The sequence below is a fragment of the Buteo buteo genome, chromosome 1, assembly GCF_964188355.1.
Source record: "Buteo buteo chromosome 1, bButBut1.hap1.1, whole genome shotgun sequence".
Classification (NCBI taxonomy): Eukaryota; Metazoa; Chordata; class Aves; order Accipitriformes; family Accipitridae; genus Buteo; species Buteo buteo.
The window spans coordinates 68216021-68234221 of record NC_134171.1 but is presented as its reverse complement, the minus strand read 5'-3'; the positions used below and the strand labels follow the sequence as shown (position 1 = coordinate 68234221).

Genomic DNA, 18201 nt, shown 5'->3' with positions numbered 1-18201 from the left:
CAGAATGACAATTGATGCTCTTTCAAACTGAATTTCAAAGGTGTGACTGTTTAACCCGTATATGCCGCACCATATTCTCACAAAATGAGATGCACAAATGGCATGTGGTTTCTGAGTTACATAGCCACATACATAAAGCTTTGGCAAAACTGCCTATGCACAGCGGATCACAGCTACTTCTAGTGCTCTGCTCACAGATGCATGAAGTGCATGCTACTAATCAGTGCATTAAACATGAATAAGTTCCAAGTCCAGTGACAAGATTTGTTATCTGCCAAAGTGTAAGGAAACTAGTATTTTATGCAAGCATTGTTACTTATTTTGCAGTGAAGCTAAATACAATGTCTGTATTCCAATATTTATAAAGGAAAATGCAAATCATTCTTCACATGAAAGGGGCATGTAATTTTCTTCACTCTCCAGTGTTAACCAAATGCTAAGATGTTCTAGAAAACAAAACATTCTGGAACTAATTTGTTCCTGAAACCCATTACTTCCTTAGAAGTATGGGGAAGGGGAAATTAAACTCAATCTGTGTGCTGTTAAACTGTTGGAGCTACAACAACTTAGCTGAGCTATTACATATTTTGCAGATTGTAAATGTGAACATACATATAAAATGAACTGAAATCCATAACCAAAGCAGTTATAATATTTTTCATCTATATAATCCACAACTTTTTTAAAAAATAAAGTCCTTGAACATAAATCCTAGGTAATCTGTCCTTGAGTAACCTACGCTAAATGAGAGGTGAAGGCCGGAGAGGATCAAGAACATGATAACTATTGATTGGGGGTGGCAGGTTACAAAGATCCAGCTTGGGGGCGGTGGGGTTCTGAACTTAATTTTACCTCATAATACCCACATAAGAATATAATCTGCACTTCCTGATTTGCTGTCATGTTCTGGGGTCTTTTTCCAGAGCTATCTCATTGGTTATGTGTATGAAATATGGTATTTTAAATTAAACATGGTCAATGATGAAGTACAGCTGGGCTAAAATGCAAGTTAAAAACCAGCATGTGACAACAACCCTCTACTATATAAATTAAACGGCAAAAAGGGTGATCACTGATCAAATGATCAGTGGTCAGCTGATCAAAGGAAAAGTGAATTGGCAATTTCATGTCTATTCAGATAAACTTCGGTCCTCTTTGCTGTACAGGAACACCTGATTGAAAACGAAGTGTCTATTCTGCGTCGAGTGAAGCATCCAAATATCATTATGCTTATAGAGGAAATGGACACCCCAACAGAACTCTACCTGGTGATGGAACTGGTCAAGGTAAGACTAAGGAGACTTTTTTTTTTTTTTTTTTTTTAAATTCTCTGTGTTGGTGTGAAATTGAGAGGTATCTAGGAACTTTAAAATCTTGGGAGACATAATCAGTGATAAGTGAGGTAAGATTTCAGTGGCAACCTGCATTTTTAATCATGCAAATACTCTTGTCCCTCAGTTATATTAATGGAATTTACATCTCTTCAGTTGTAATTAGACTACTTACACAGAACTGAGGTAATTTTGCAATATGTGCAGTCTAGAGAGAAGTGGATAATGGTTTTTATATCATGTTTACAATATGTGGGGGTAATAGTGGTATGCATTTACTGACAGAACACCTGCATTTATTTCACTAATATCTTTATTTAATAATTTGCTTTAAAGAAACAAATTCTTTTTAATTAATTTATCTTAGTAGACAATAGATATAACAAATAGTTTAAACTCAAGTGTTTATGGTCCAGCAAAATTAAAACTCAAAAAATCTCACCTGTTTTGCTTATATCAAACATTCACTCATCTTATTTCCAATCACCAGAAAATAGATGCTGCTTTCATACATGTGCAGAGAAAACAAAAATCTTCATTTTGCTGTCACCTTGTGAGCCAAAAACACAAGTTGCATCAAGTTTTAGTCATGCACTCTCTTGTCTGTGTTCTGTACATACTCAGCAACACTGTACATGAGCTTGATTGGCATGTCAGATACAAATAATATATATCATCATCATGACTTTTTATTTCTGTCTGAAACATTGCTAGATTCAAGAGTCCCTTCTAGAATGGTTGCCAGACTGGGAAACTCTGAAGAAAGTCTGTAGTTGTTGAATTCATAATTTCTGTAGCCTATCCATGTCTCTTCCTTGCTAGAAGTTATTTTTATATAGTAGAAGCTTTTTTGGTTTTAAGACACTATTTTTTTATATTTTAATACACCACCATCTTGGCCTGTATTTCCTGAATTGCTGCCTCTCTTCCATGTGTATTGAAATGCTTGGAATGCCACCCACAGCTCAGACAGATCACTCCTACAGATGTATCCAGGGTAACCATCATAGAGACACCCACATAAAATTTGTGTCAATGACTGGAAATGCTGCATCAGTAACACACTTACATATTGTTATGTATTCTAAGAGGAATAGGGCATCTATAATCAGACTGTACAACTGGCACATTCAGAAATCACCTGTAGGTTCTGCACTCTAGGTGTGTCATAGAATCATAAAATCATTTAGGTTGGAAAAGATCATGCTTATGCTGTTTGTCCTCTTCAGCTATATTTATTTGATATTTCTGCAATATCTACAGAAATTCCAATTTGCAGTTCATTACAATTGCTGAATATTTTTTACATTAAGCTTTTTATTATTAGGCTAATTTACATTACTTTAGGCTTTTCTCAAAATCAGGGCTGGTTTTTGCTATGTAAAGGTATTATATTGATTAGATGAAGAAAAGGGAAACTGTATGCCTGTACCTGTAGGTAATATAAATGAGTGATCAAAGGTAGGAAGATCAACAGAATGAAATCAAGACAGAGCTGTATTTGCCCAAACTCAGACACCAGAAGCCTGGAGTACAGTTGAGAATTTAATGCAGATGACCCAAGTCCCAGCCTGGTGTCTTCGTGACAAGATCATCTTTCAGCAAAATAATTTTTTTATTGTTTAACAAGCATTTGAGCATGCCTTTTGTACAGGAAGATTTTACACGGCTTTTTTATGAAATACAGTCATCTTAATTATTTTTCATGTAGTGATCTATTATCTTTCCATTACTTTAGGGAGGAGATCTATTCGATGCTATCACTTCTTCTACAAAATACACAGAGCGAGATGGGAGTGCAATGGTTTACAATCTAGCCAGTGCACTGAAATACCTTCATGGTCTCAACATTGTGCACAGAGACATCAAGCCAGAAAATCTCCTGGTATGTACCATTTATTTTCTAATATTTTCTCTTACTTTGTTCTCATTAATGCAAATGCTTGTATATAAATGTCAAGGAGCTGAGCAGAGAACAGCAGGAATATTAATTTAGAGTAAGTATGTATGATATAAATCTTCTGCCATGAGATAGCAATCACCATAACCCAAGTGAGCTGTGCTCAAACCTGTCCTTAGACCTATCTTTATTTACATTTTGATTGGCTGCCATTTGGATAAGCAGGAGTATTGTCTCACAAAACAATGAATTTTAAAGCTATGTTGATGAATTATTTATTATAGTTTGCAAGTGGGAGAAAAGGTGGGCTGAGTGCCATTTCTTTGAATGATCATATGGTTATCAAGCAATTTTTTTTTCTTTTTCTTTCACTGTCATAGTAGGAGCATCTTTCTGGTGATTTACCACTATTCTAGCCATGAATTAACTCTACATACATTTATTTTGTCCTAGGGGACTGACTACTTTTGTTTTCAGCAGAGACATAAAATAATTGTGTTGACAAGAATTACCATGAAGTCTGCTTTGGGAACTGCTTAGACTACAGTTCACAGAATGGGAACAGCGTGCTATCTTGCTTATACACAGAGGTTATACTTACATATTACATATTGGGTATTAGATATTACATGTTGTGCACTGAACAAACAGGGCCATAATGTCCCCTGCCTGAGCTACTGTAGTCAGGAATGCTAGTAGCTTTCATCCACACTTGGTAGGCATTTCTCAATCCTGTTTAATGAGCTTGCATCTAGAGTAGGAGTCATGGCTTATCCCAGGCTGGATTTTGAACTATTACAAGGATAGGGCTATAAGCTGAAAATATTTTCCAATTAATAGTCAATTCTTTCCCAACTAAATTCTACTGACAGTGTTCAGCAATTTAAATAAGCCCTCAAATAAATTAGATTGTTTAGCAAAAGGAAGCAGGGCGGGGGGCTTCTCCTGGAAAATGTGGTCACATCAACATGGCACTTAAAGAAAATGAAGGTGGAAGTCTTACTTGCTATTAGTAGGTCCATCTTCAAACACAGACAGTCCAAAGAAATTTTAAGCTCTCATTAGTGATTGAATCAATTATAAATAGGCACAAATGTCCTTTCTGCCTAGAAAGCCTAAAGAAATGCAAATCTTATTCACTGTGATTGACAGTGGCAGAATGTTAAGATAACGTACTGGTATTGAATGCAAATAATTCCTGTCAGGTGCTACCTATAATTGCAAGTAGTTAGTTCTTTTGCATAGGGTCATCCAGCTGTCTGAATTACATTGTCTTCACTAGCCATGCATTGAAAAATACAAACACTAAGAGTAATAGCACATATGAAGGTGTTATATCAAGGAGAACAGGTGTTTCCATTAATGATATGAATTGCACATGGGAATGAAGGAAGGTATTGCTGCCTTGGCAGTATTCAGTTGTTTGAGGGAACCAAATAAATTCAGCCATTCTGGAGATTCTGGAGTCCTACATTCTAGAAACTAGATCCCATTGAAATCATGTTGACATAAGCATTTTACTTTAAGAACAAAACAGATTAATTTATTAGGGATGTTTCCTTTGGTGTTGGTCTGGTTTGATTTACTCTTGCTATCACTGTCATATAACACTTTTATTTCTGTTAAAAATTCAGCTTCTTTCATCAAAAAAATGACTCAAAACAAGATGTGCTAGATTCTTTATGGGGCTTTTGGTAAGATCCACTTGGATCTGCACAGAAACCTAAACATTTCTCAGTCAGATTTCACACTCTTGTACTGAACTTGCCTAGACTAAGCTTAGGGAAGACATTTGCCTATGAAATATCCAATACGCTAACTGACTAAATTCATGCTAAGTTAGTGAGAGATGTTAAACAAATCTGTAGCTGCCAATCCCATTTTAAACTCATCAAATGGAAGCATAGTATTATGTTTTTCTTAATATATTTTAAACTGCTCAGTATTCTAGGATTGGGTTTTCTTTCCCCCCTTTAGTTGCTTGAGGCTATATCATGGTCTGACCTACATAGCTACCAGACAGCTCAGTTGAACACTAGCTCCAGCCACACTGTGGCAACTAATGGTCATACCATTTTTCTCTTCTTTCTCTACAGGGCTGTGGAAGTTACCTCTTTTTCCCATCTTCTTGGTGCAATGATTATTATTTTCCAAACAAATTAGAGCATCTGAAAAATGCAGATCTTCTCCTCCTCATTCTGTTTTTATTTTGCTGATTCTAGGTATGTGAATATCCAGATGGAACCAAATCTTTGAAGTTAGGAGACTTTGGACTGGCAACTGTGGTTGAAGGACCTTTATATACCGTCTGTGGTACACCCACATATGTGGCTCCAGAAATCATTGCAGAGACAGGGTGAGGATGACTAAGACATAGGTCTTGTAACCAGTTATTTTTGGCAGGTAGCTCCTAACTGTTGTAAGAACTAGAATGCTCTAAATAGGATGGTCCTCCTTATTTTTGTAACCAAACCATCTATGAGAAAACAGACATCATTCAGTTCCTTGAAGAGGCCAGCTTCCTTGCTCACGCTGCTCCCAGAATTCACCTTTGTCTCCTTACCATCTCCCTAGGATCAGCGCTGGCACAGTAGAGTTTCTTGATTTGTGTTCCCTGCCTCACCTCACCATTCAGAGCCCATTGTACCAGCTGTGGCAGCTGCCTGGGGCAGAACAGACAAGCAAAACACAGTGGTCATGTTTGTTAGAAATGGAATAATTTATATTGGAAGGGATTCTAGAGGTCACCTAGTCTAAACCTGTTCTCAGAGCAGGTCTAATCAGATCACGTTGATTCAAGTGATCCTGTTTGGGTGACACATGCTATTTGATAACTGTTGGTTTAATTAAACAACCCCATTTTCCTGAATTTAACACATGGTTGTATAAATACAAAATAATTTGGTAAAATGGTAGAATTTCACAAGTCATCTTTCCTTTTAGACCTATTAGACATCCATTCCATGCTAGCTGACTCTTGACATAGCTGTGACTATTCCGAATTTGGTCTTCATAATGGAGGGAGGTTTGTTGTATCGTTTCAAGCATTGTTCAGTGCATTTGTCATATGGACAAATATTTCACAGCTGCAGTGAGCTCAAACATCAAAGGGCGCTTCATCTGCATGTTTTAGGTCTTGACAGACTGAATCTACTGGATAGAAAAGAATAGGAAAGGCCTCTTTTTGACCTCTAGTGTTTTAATTTCTGTGCTTTAAAAGAAAAGTGCAGTTCTTTTTCCCTCTGTTACTCACTCAAGAGACTGGAGAATTGGTATCTTTCTTGTTGCTTAGCAACATATTATAACCTTAGAGATAGTTACTCCAATATGGGAACTGAGAAAGCACATCCTTGTCTTTTATCATTAGTGATTCTGGATTGGGAAACCTTGATACTGAATTGAATCCGGGTATATTCAGAAGACCCTGGAGAGCCTTGAGGCTTATGCAGGGGTGGGGGGGAATCAATGAAAAATGATGTTATCATGGTTTCCAAAAGACTGTGAAGGATGCTAAGTAAAGTGATGCTTAGGTATAAAATACATTTCCACATCATAAGCAAGTAACTTAGAACATATATATATATTCAATATATATACATGTAACAATATATATTCATGTAAATGTAATCATTTGATTGGAATGACTTTTTTTTAATCCAGCACAAGTAACACAGTCTTGTTTTCTCAGATATGGCTTAAAGGTAGATATCTGGGCTGCAGGTGTGATCACATACATACTGTTATGTGGATTTCCACCATTTCGCAGGTGAGTATTCCTGTATGTCAAAGGGAAAAATAGTAAAGAACCAAGTTCTTTCTAAGCGAGTCTTACCTATCTCCCTGAAGAAGGCATCTTGGGGAAAAAAAATTGATCAGATAGATTGACAGATTTTCTTTACCCTTTAGTTCTTTTTTAAAATTGTTTTCAGATGTTCCTCTTGTCGGTTTTGGGATCAATTTTACTTATTTTTCTAAGGGAGCAACTGGTTTACTGCTGTGTGGAATGATATGGTGGTGTGAGGGCATAGTTTCTTTTCCTTTTGTCTGCTGTGTGTATAGCAGTTCAATGAACGTGTATACTTTGCCCTCTAGTGTTTCTTTTTGGACACAGCAGCTTACTGGTTTGTAGTGTTGAGGGTGAAGGTTAATGGCAAAACTGAGGTGAAGGGAAAAATTTGCTTATGTTGCATTTTTAGCCTTGTTAATCTTTTTGATAAGTGTCATATGAGCGATGGAGTTTGCAAACATGATTCTTGCTACTCAGTGTCACAATATGTATGAGTTCTACTAAAAATCAAATGGATATGCTTTGTGCCTCAGCAATTTTTTTGCCAGGGAATGAGAGGGAATTGGCACATTTTAATAGGGAATTCTCCTCTTAACTTATAAGTTATTTGTGCACAGTCTGTTTGTCCATTTTTACAGCAAAATACTTAGTTTGTAACTAAAAATCACCAGACTGAATAAGAATATTTTGCAAAGAATACAATATAAACAATTGTCAATGGAAAAAATTATCATTTAGTTTAGGTATTTGTTTTTTGCACATGGTTAGTTCATGTTTAAAACTGAAAACATGTTTTGAAAGATATATTCTACAAAAAAATAGCAATTGCTTCAAATAGCGTTTGGGAGCTGGGCATGGAGAATATCCGTACCATGCTATTAGAATCAGGTCTTAAGCAAGGTTAATAAATACTTATTGCAAAACCAAGCCAAGAGGTAAATTGTTCATTACAGAAATAGGTTGGGTGGATGTTCAAAGTGGCTAGGGGTAACTAAGAGAAGTTAAAAACCAAAAAAACCACTGCCGTTGGTCCCTGAATATTCACAATACCATGGGTTTGATACAAAAGTAGTTATTCTTTCAATAGCAGTAGCCTGATATTGAATACAATAGTCAGTAAACTAAATGTATCATGTTTTCCATATTTCCTCTTTGGATTTTGAAAATTCTCCTGTTGTGATGATAGTTTAACAGAAGAGGCTCATTTCTCTACACTTCTTCCCCCATCATATGCTTTCTATAGCAAGTCCTTTAGAACTAGGCTGCAAGTGAGTTATTTTTTAACTACCTTTCCTGTTCCTGTATGTTAGATATGCAGTCCCTTTTCCAGTGGAATTCCGTTCACCTCAATACATATTTTTCACCTCAATATATTAGGTTTTCTGTTCTCATCGCTTCTGACAGCGTAACTATGGCAAACACCTCAGAAGTGCTGCCACTGTATGAACTTGCAAATTATGCATTTATAGTAGTTGATATAACATAATTTCTGTTCCATCCCCAAATCAAGTTAAAAATTCACATGACAAATTGACTTCTTTCTCATTATCTTTTTCATTACTGCTGTTCTACAGTGAAAACAACCTTCAGGAAGACCTCTTTGATCAGATACTTGTTGGGAAGCTGGAATTTCCTTCTCCCTACTGGGATAACATCACTGATTCAGCAAAGGTACTGATATGTTTTTCAACCTGAAATAGTGTTTCTGACAAGCCACTGAAAAGACTGTGCTCTGTTGGAAAGGCAGAATAGAACATTCAGAACAGACTCTTACCCACTTCTAGCTGCTGTGCCTTTTTAGTTAGCTGGCTTAACAGTGCTTGATGAAAGCTCAGGTTTTGCAGGCCAGCCATCATGTTATTGTCTGAGTAAGTAAGTGTGGCAGAATGCCAATTGCATTCAGAGAACATCACATGCTATTCAGTTTACTTAATGATGGACTATTATAGCAGGTTCAGTGCTTCAGCTGTAAAATAAGTGTCTCTGAATTTTTCCCTCCTATCTCTTCTAAAAAAGAAAAATTATTGTTTTGTGGACTGAATGCAATTGACATAATTTGTTCCTATTTTACTTGAGCCAGTTATTAGAACTTCTTTTCAAAAGATGCAGCCAGCTTGATTTGCCATTGCTAATAGTTCTTATGTTATCATTGCCATTTGTGTTTAAAATGATTGTCTGCAGGATAAAGGTTCCACCTTTTAAGCCCCACTTCTCAAGCTAATTCAGTAACGTACTCTGAATGATATCTGAGGACTCTAATTAGCAAGTGGAGATTATTTGTTATCCAGCCAATGAGAAGTTGCATTTTTTTCTGCATTTCCCAATGGCTGTTTATCCATTTGCCAACATTTCCCAAGCCCCAATCATCTCATGCTCTTCCAGACATGCATTCTGAACAAACAAGGCCGTTGATCTTGGTACTAAAGGTGACTTTTCACTTCAGACTTACACAGACTAAATAACTTGGCTGGTTGGGAAACCTCTCACTTAGGTATGTTACTATCTGCCTGAGGAAGCCATTTCCCAAAACTGAAGTGATGAACAATCTTCTTGAAATACTCTTGATAAGAATATGAAGACTGACAATTTGGAGGCTGTGAAAGTTTTTTGAGGAAGGATTTGGCTCAAAGTACATGAAGTTGTTCATTTGGGAGGGGGACATATTTGTCTTAATAGGCTCGTAGAACCAGGAATTACACCAGTAAACTAGTTGTTAGTTGCATACGAAAAAACTTGAATGAATAAACAACTGATGAAAGTTGGTTTGGGTTTTTGGTTTGGTTTTTTGGGTTTTTTTTTTAATTATTTTACTGACTGCTTTGTATCAATGACCTCTTCAGGTTTATCATATCTGTAGGCACCGTTAATGGAAGGCCCACGGAAGTGTTTGATAAAGCTAAAGACATCTGCTCTAGTGCCTCTAAAATATAATGAAAGCCACAATACCAAATCTTTTGAGATTAAACGTATAATTAGTAGAATTAAGCATTTTTCTCTTTCCATTCACCTGCTTTTTCCTATACCAGGTGATCCTTAGCTGATGAAATGAGTTAAATGTCTTTTATTCTTCTGGAGCAACACAGAACAGAACATAGTTTTCAAATAATTTCAGCATTTTCTTGAATTTCAGATGCAGTTTCTTGCCTCTGATTTGTGCTCTTTATGTACTGTTACTATGTGCATGTACTTTGCCCATAGTGGATCTCATCTGTCCCAGGTTTGTTTTCATTTTGGTCACCTGCATGAATATATACAGAACAAACTGGAACATTATAGCTGATTTTTTTTTTTTAACATTTCCTTTTCATCTGGTTTCAAAAGACTCAGTGAAACATGAATACAGTAAGGAAGTTGATATGAAATATGCTGTCCAGCATACTCTTAAACCTAAAGGGCAAAGTTTTTATTCCGCTAAAGACACTGGTTCTGACATCAGTGTAAGCTGTTTTTTCTTTCACCCAGGTAGCAAGAAAATTCCACTGAGAAGAACTTGGTGCAACAGTGTTTTCCATTGTAATATCCTTCCCCACTCTCCTTAAACTCTTTTTTTTTTTTCCAATAAAGGAGTTAATTAGCCTGATGTTACATGTGAATGCAGAAGCCCGATATACAGCAGCACAGATCCTAAGCCATCCCTGGGTGTCAGTGAGTAAATTACATTTTACTTGTCTCTAATTCAATCTTAAATCGGTAAATCTAACCATTAAAGTGTAGTTTTCAGAAGCAGCAATACACTTCTACTATGCCTATTTATGTTTATTGAACCACTAGTCCCATTTCCACATAAAAGAGAACAGCAAGAGTCTGAAGGTAGCTTCAGCTCTAACAACACTGTTAGCTTCTGTGCTCTGAAAGAATAGTGAGGGTATCACTTGCTGACTGCAATTAGAAGGTGCTGGGGGTTGCTACAACCCTGCTTAAACATAACACAACAGGCAGATGTGTGACTTGGTCATCTTTTTTGTTATTTCACTTCCAACCTAGAAAACAGTCATCTCAAAAATGTGTATGTGGAAGCACTGTTGTGCATGTTGGCATCTTACTTGCTGCAATGATACTTAAAGTATGATGTCATGTTTCTTGAAGCACTTCAATCTTCCTAAGACAAATAAAATTAGCAAAAAGAATATCTAATTTAACATAGGCACTAAGCTGATGGCTGCCAGGTCCTTCATCTTTTTGGGCAGCAGCAGTGGGGAACACCAAAGTGCATTTCTTATTGATTTAAAATCAGTTCATTATTAATAAATACTAGATTTACATGTACATAGTCAATGTTTATTTCCACACACATTTTAAAAGAGGGACTGAATATGATCTGTGGATTTCCCTCAAACAAGAGAAGACATCTATAACGAGTGTTTCTATGCATAACAGCTCCTCTCAAATGTATTTATGGTACTGTATAATGTTGCCACACTTAGGATGTGATGAACCATTTAAAATGCTGATTTAAAAGAAAGCTAAATGACAAATATGCTTTTTATTTTTAACATGCTTGAATCAAACTTGCAGCTTATAATTGTGGGACAAATCAATGGACTGAAAGTATAGTGCCACATGGCATTTTAAGAAATAGAAGTTCATACATAAAACAGTGGTTGCTACGTTCCTTTCCTCTGTAATTTGTCTTAACCCATTTGAACTGCACCTTATGTAGCAGAGTGCATTCACTTTTGGCCTGCCTGTCTGAATGCTTACTTCACATTAAAAAGCAGGAAGTATCTGAGGATAATAGAAAAAAATCTGGTTTACTCAGTTACATTCAAACATACTTTTGGTTTTTTCCTAACTAACTTGAATATTGTGTTATTCTTATACAGGATGATGCTTCCCAGGAGAATAATATGCAAGCTGAAGTAACAGGTAAACTGAAGCAGCACTTTAATAACACCCTACCTAAGCAAAATAACACATCTGCTGGGGTTTCTGTCATCATGGTAAGAAAAATGAACATTTTTATACATTGATATCATACTTTGCATATTTTCCTAACAGTGCTCTATGGGCATGTGTGGTGCAAGAATAGCAAAAGCAAAGCTAGAATAGTCTCTAATTCTGGTCTTTATTTATGTATAGTGTGGAGTGTCTTATCATCGCTTGAGAGCAACCAAGTCTATGACAGTGTGCTAGCTAAGCTATAAAAACAAGCTTTCAAACAGAAACATGTAAACACTAAGTAGTTTTATGTTGAAATGAAGCTTATTAACAATTTGAAATCTTTCATTATAAAAACTGTAATTTTTTATCATACTGACCACCTAGTTAATTAAGTAGTCTCTTCCCCTGTGCCCGACCAAGTATTACTTGGTCTTGAGCATACTGTTGTTCAACACAATGCTTGCTGGGAAACCAGACTCCATTTCAGAAACTTTCTTCATACTATTGAATGTTTACCACATTAATTTTGTCCCAATCTAACCCCTTCTATGTTTTTTCTGTTCCCTAATGGGGAACTTTCTTCAAAGCATACAAAGGAACCCTGTGACCTATAGTTGAACTTACATAAATAGTAATTCCAGAAGGCAGATGTGTGAATCATGGTAGAAGAAATGGAGTTTACTGCTACCAGCACTCAGAACTGCACTTGTAATTGACCAGTCACATTTGCAGAGAAGATGCAACTGCTATAGAGATTGAACTGCTATTCTATTCTTATTGTGGTCCATTCTTGTCTAATGCAAGGATGGACACTGCGCACAAAGAGTATCTTCAGTTACTAAAAGAAAAATATGAAAGTAACATAACAGTGATTTCCACCCCCACCCCTCCCCATTAGTATTAATTACTCTCAAAGTCCACCCCAATTCTATTAACAAAGAATTGTTTTAATCATCTGAAAGTAGGTAAATTTAAATAATGTTTCTGCATACATACATGCTTTTGCAAATGCATTTATGTGGAATTAAATAGGCCAAAGATTTAAATGTAGGAAAAGTGGTAACATAAAAATAAAAATGAGAGAAGTCAGAAAATGGATTTCAGGTTCATGCTGTTGTCTACATTTCATTTGACAGTTTGACTTGACAGTTTGAGAGGGACTTCAGAGCTTCATTCTTTATACTGTTGAGACTATGGATAAGCCTGAAGCTGAAAACTGGTATAAAATGCACTATATGTAATAAGAGCAATCTTAATTTTAATTCTAACTCTCAGCCCCTCTCCAACTTGCATGCCACTTAAGCCTGTCTCAGATCTCTGACACAGCGTAGCTTCTGGCTTCTTATTGGTGTGGGTTTTTTTCTGATTCTGTTAGCTACTGACATTCCTTCAGCCAGGAAAGTGCACCTTGTTAAAACTTTTCATTTTCCCTTTTCCTGCCTTATTTTCTTCTAACAGGTATGGAAGGATGTAAATGCATAATTATTTCTGAAAGCAGCTCCCAGTTATTGCTGAAGGGAAAAGTAATTTCTTGTTCAAAACACTGTAATCTAATGAGGGTTAAGCCCCCAATTTGTTATTCTTGCCCTGGTTTATCTAGAGCATTGAAATTTAGTTATCTTCATGTTGAGTTCTTCACTTGTACTAGCACTCATTGCTTAAAAACATTCAGATTCAGACAAGCACAGTATTGTAATTCTCATGTATTGCAGTGCATTGCTATATCAGTCCATCTGCATATTTAATGGAATCCCTTTTAGCATCACTTCATTCAAATATTGTCATCTGGCCAATGCAGATAATACCATCATGTGGCAGATAAGTAAAACTGCACATACCTACTTCAGTGTTCTTGCACAGGAGACTTTCTGCCCCTAAAAGCATGTTGCTATTAATTCATTACCATTTTTTTTTGTCAATTTTAAACTGTTCTGTAAATCTAAATTTGTTGCAATTGTGTTAGTTCTGCTTAAAGTAAGTCTAGTTTCTGTCCCTTGCTTCCCTCCTTCTTCCTCCTTTCCCAATGCCTGCATTGCTTTCCTCTGAGTAGGTCCAAGGCAATGGTACGTACTAACTGCGATGCTTTGTTCTGCTGCACAAAAAATACATGTTCTCCATTTTTAACAAGAAAAAAGGAGAAATAACTCAGCCAGTCTGAAGTGGAAAGAGCGAGCTTTACAGCCACACAGAAACAGTAAAGGAAAATCTTTTAAACACTTACAAAAAAGTTTTCCATATTAAGTGATGTATATTTGAAATATTCTAAGGAAACACTGATATAACTAGCTATTTTTTACTTCCTCAGACATATTCCCCTGGGAGTAATTTTGTGCATGTCTGTATCTTACAATATCCACAAGCAACTACAAATAGATGGAAATCTATGAAGTCAGAACCAAAAAAACCAAAACCACTGAAATAAACATTGTTTCCATTTAAAATAAAAATTTTAATTATCACTTCAGCCTTTATGGTATCACAGGGCTAGTCAGAAGGCAATCAGTCCTACATTAATAAAAAACATTCTTACTTATCCTGCCACTGGAATAGCAGATACTTGTTTATTCACAACTCTTTTTCCAGCAAGCAAGAGGAAATGTAATCCTGCCAGCATAGCAGCTACTTTGATAATGAGGAAACTCCTGCACATCATAGCTAATCTCAAAAGCCTAGATACAGTTCGGTTAGTCATTTCCCTGCATGCCCCATTTGCAGAGTTGATAGTAGTAGCAGAAAATTCAGTTGTGTACTACTGAATTTTCTCCTTGTACCTGTATGCATGTAGACTAATGTTGTAACTCAATTAAAAAAAACCAAAAAACAAAAAAAAACAAACAAAACAAAACAAAAAAAACAAAAACAAAAAACAAACAAACAAACAAACAAAAAAACCAAAAAAAAAAAAAAACCAAAAAAACCCCCACACCACCAAAACCCAAAACACCCTAAATTCAAAAAACTTAAAACTTTTCTTTTTGGGAACTGGGGGAGGAGGGGTATCATGAGGCTGCTTACTGCCTCCCCTGCCCCAGCACACAGCCATATCACTATACAAAATAAAATAGTTTCAGTGGAAGAGTCCGAGTGAGGCTGATTCCAGAACAACCCACCACCTGTATGACAGAACACCATCTTGTTCCAGAACAACCCACCTACAAATTCTATAAGTCCTCTATTTGAGAAGTCGGAGCTACTAGTCCAGCTCTCTTTGCCATGTCAGGTAAAAGAAAAATTTGCATTCAGGTACCCCATAATGAAATAAGTTTTCACTACCAAGCTATATGATCAGTTTGGAAAAAAGAGGATAAGTACCTTATTTCTGCTGTCTTTGATGACTTTGATGCAATAAACCACATCTGAAAAAAAAACCATGCTAAATTTAACTTGTATCAGAAAATTATTTCAGTATCTAACCACACATATTTTAGTGAAATGTATTAGACAAACTCCACTAAGAATATATAGAAATTTTCACATTAGTAAAGCAAGTCCTCCTGAGCAATCAAAAGAAGAAATTGCTAAAGAAAAGGCAGAGCACCTGACCTTACTTTACAATTAGCACATCCCAGCTCAAAATATGAAATTCCACATAACAGTCTTGTATAATGCTTACACATACATATGCAGGCGGTGCCACAAAGGTGAAACATGTATTTGTGCTCTGCTCCTCAGTTCAAGTGTCACACATTTGTGGATTACTGTAGAAAGCCCAAGATGTACATGACCCGGTTACCTTGCACCACTGTACATAACTGAATAAACTACAAAGAACTTAATTAATCTGTATTACCACTCATACTTGAAGGTCTTCCATAAAGTAAATAGTTAAGCCAGGAAGTATATGGATTTATAATGATCAGTATCAGCCTTCTAACTGTGAAACAAGACCAATTGTGCTGTCCTTCCCAGTCTTAGAAAGCAATTTTGACATATATTTTTGACACAGGAACTACTAGATTTCTCTCTAGGTCACTTTAGACATTCCACTAGCAATTAAACATTGCACTGTTGTTTAATATAACTTGCAGTATCCTTCAGAGGGTATGAAAGTTGTCAGCTTCAGCAGACACACCACATATGCAGATAATCCACCTACTACACTACAGAGTTCTCAGTTTTCATTCTAACCTGCTACTTTCTTCTCCGGTAAACTAATTTTTAAGTATAGTATTCAGAAATGATACATTTTTTGCTACCATGTCAGCTTCATAAGAGGTCATTTGCCTACTCTCAACAATAAGCAGAAAAGTAAACCCTTTAATATAAGAAAAAATCATTAGGTTTTCGTCTGTCATCTTCACAAACAGATACATTTCTGTACCATGTGGTTCGTTACAGAAAAACATATTAATTAAGTTTTCACTAAGCATCATGTGATTCCTTGTGTCTGCAAAAAACCAGGTACATAAATTTTGCTAATAGCTAGTATGAAGAGTTCCTGCTGTATCATAACCACTAGTCTTTTTTTTTTTCCACATCAGACTTGCAAGACAAAATTTTAAACTTGCAGCATCATGGCAAACATATGTCTGGAAGATGAGTTTTCCTTATGTTTTCCAAATTCAACACCACAAAACACTACAATTAATTATACATAAGATTTCTAATTGTATTTCTCCTTTTTTTCTGGCTCTAATGCATGCACTTAATGTCTTGTAGATTGTTTTAACACTTAAGTTAAGACAGGGCTTTGATTTAACTGCTCTTTTCATATTTTGCCTTGGGGTTTTTTTTGTTTGTTTTTAGAACACAGCTCTAGATAAAGAGAGTCAGATTTTCTGCAGCAAGCGCTGTCAGGACTCTGGTAGAGCTGGAACGGAGAAAATTTCTGCAATTACCACTGCAGCTGATGATCCTCGTGTGGCTGGGTCCAAGACCCTCTTCCCTGCTGCTTCTGAGCCACTCAGATCCCCCACACTCCCTGCCTCAGTATCTCCCGAGTTTGCTGGGGATCAGCCTGGTGCGTAGGACTGATGAAACCAAACCCAACTGAAGCTCCCTCCACTCTCACCACAATTTCTCTTCATTTCACATGACAGTTTGTTTTCAGTTTGCGTGCACCCTCTCGTGGCGAGCCCAAGGCAGGCTTTGTCATGGGAGACTGATCTTCTAATAGTGGGTGAGTGAAGATGTGTTTTGAGTGCTCTTTGCCCTTGTCTTGAGAACAGCAGTAGGGGAAAGATTGTGGCAATGTTAGATGATTTTTAAGTTATCTGTGTTAGTTTAATTAACTGCATTTCACACAGCCTTGGGCTCTAAATAGACTAACGTACAGTGTAGCTAACCATATTTTTATATGAGCAGTGAGATGATGAACAGTTACCTGGCCTCAGCTTTACAAGCAGGCCCTGTTCTGTTCTTCTGATGAGGATTCTCAGAAAAGTGGGAGAGGAAGACAAGGGAAGAAAACTTATATTTACCTTCTATTCCGATGCCTCTATTTTTAGCCAAGTTTCTACTAAATGTGAAGAGGCAAGTTTTCACAAAAAAATTTTTAGTGGACTAACTGTAAAATATTATGAGATAAACATTGGCAATAGAGGGAAGGATGGTTGTTTTTGCATCAAGTTTGTTATCTGACTTGCAGGCTGCAGGGTAGTGTTTAGATAATATGAATTTAAATAAAGTGACTTGGGATGTAAACATGAGCACTGGACATTTATTTGTAATGAAGACTGGAGTCAAGGAAGCCTTTTTGTTCTAGCCATTTTCTACCCTAACCACAAGTGTCCCATCCACACTTTTCTCCAGGGTCAGACTACCTATTAGATAAAATAAAATTGCTTTGGACCTGTGAACGGAAAGCCTGCTGCATGTTATCTAAGCTAGGATGAATGGAGCAGTTCCTAGTTCTAGGGTGAGCTGATAGAGGAGCTACTATAAATAGCTGCCATCAATAGCTATCAGAGGTTTGTCAGTGCTATCCCCCTATTCACCTGGTGCAGGCACTGGAAACAAGGATTGGGGAGCACCTATCCTTAATCTGCAGTCACAAGATAGATGAGGTTTTATCTTTACCATAATGCTTAGTTCAATATAGTATGTATTCAGCTTATGCTTTTCCTTTGCTCGTTCTTACAAATTGGTCATAGTTCATTTTCTTTCTTAGCTATACTTTCTACTAGAATTGTAAAAGAAAGACCTGCAATAAACTTCCTTCATTAAAAAAAAAAAAAAAAAAAAAAAGTCATTCATTTCTTTGAGAACTCAGTTATTTTGTCAGTGAAAATCTTGTCGTATTCTCTCTGGAGAGATTGAACAGTTAGGTACCTACCAAAAAGATTTCATAAAATTAGTCTGAG

The 18201-nt window shown here is 36.4% G+C and overlaps 1 protein-coding gene across 4 annotated transcripts in view; it reads left to right on the top strand.

Annotated features, from left to right (window-relative positions):
- The window catches only part of DCLK2 (doublecortin like kinase 2), a 92207-nt gene extending 74226 nt beyond the window's left edge, over window positions 1-17981 (top strand). For 2 of the 4 annotated variants that reach the window (XR_012651507.1, XR_012651506.1), the window contains 9 exons: window positions 1167-1286; window positions 3070-3216; window positions 5454-5587; window positions 6920-6997; window positions 8593-8689; window positions 10583-10663; window positions 11842-11958; window positions 13036-13118; window positions 16646-16815. Coding sequence is in view for 2 of the 4 variants with exons in the window: in XM_075034950.1 (XP_074891051.1) it covers window positions 1167-1286; window positions 3070-3216; window positions 5454-5587; window positions 6920-6997; window positions 8593-8689; window positions 10583-10663; window positions 11842-11958; window positions 16646-16867 (996 nt within the window). In the remaining 2 variants the exon portion in view is untranslated. Of the gene's footprint in view, window positions 1-1166; window positions 1287-3069; window positions 3217-5453; window positions 5588-6919; window positions 6998-8592; window positions 8690-10582; window positions 10664-11841; window positions 11959-13035; window positions 13119-16645 lie in introns of all 4 variants that reach the window. The other 2 variants (XM_075034950.1, XM_075034941.1) reach the window with 1 other exon arrangement.
- The last annotated feature ends 220 nt before the right edge of the window (window positions 17982-18201 follow it).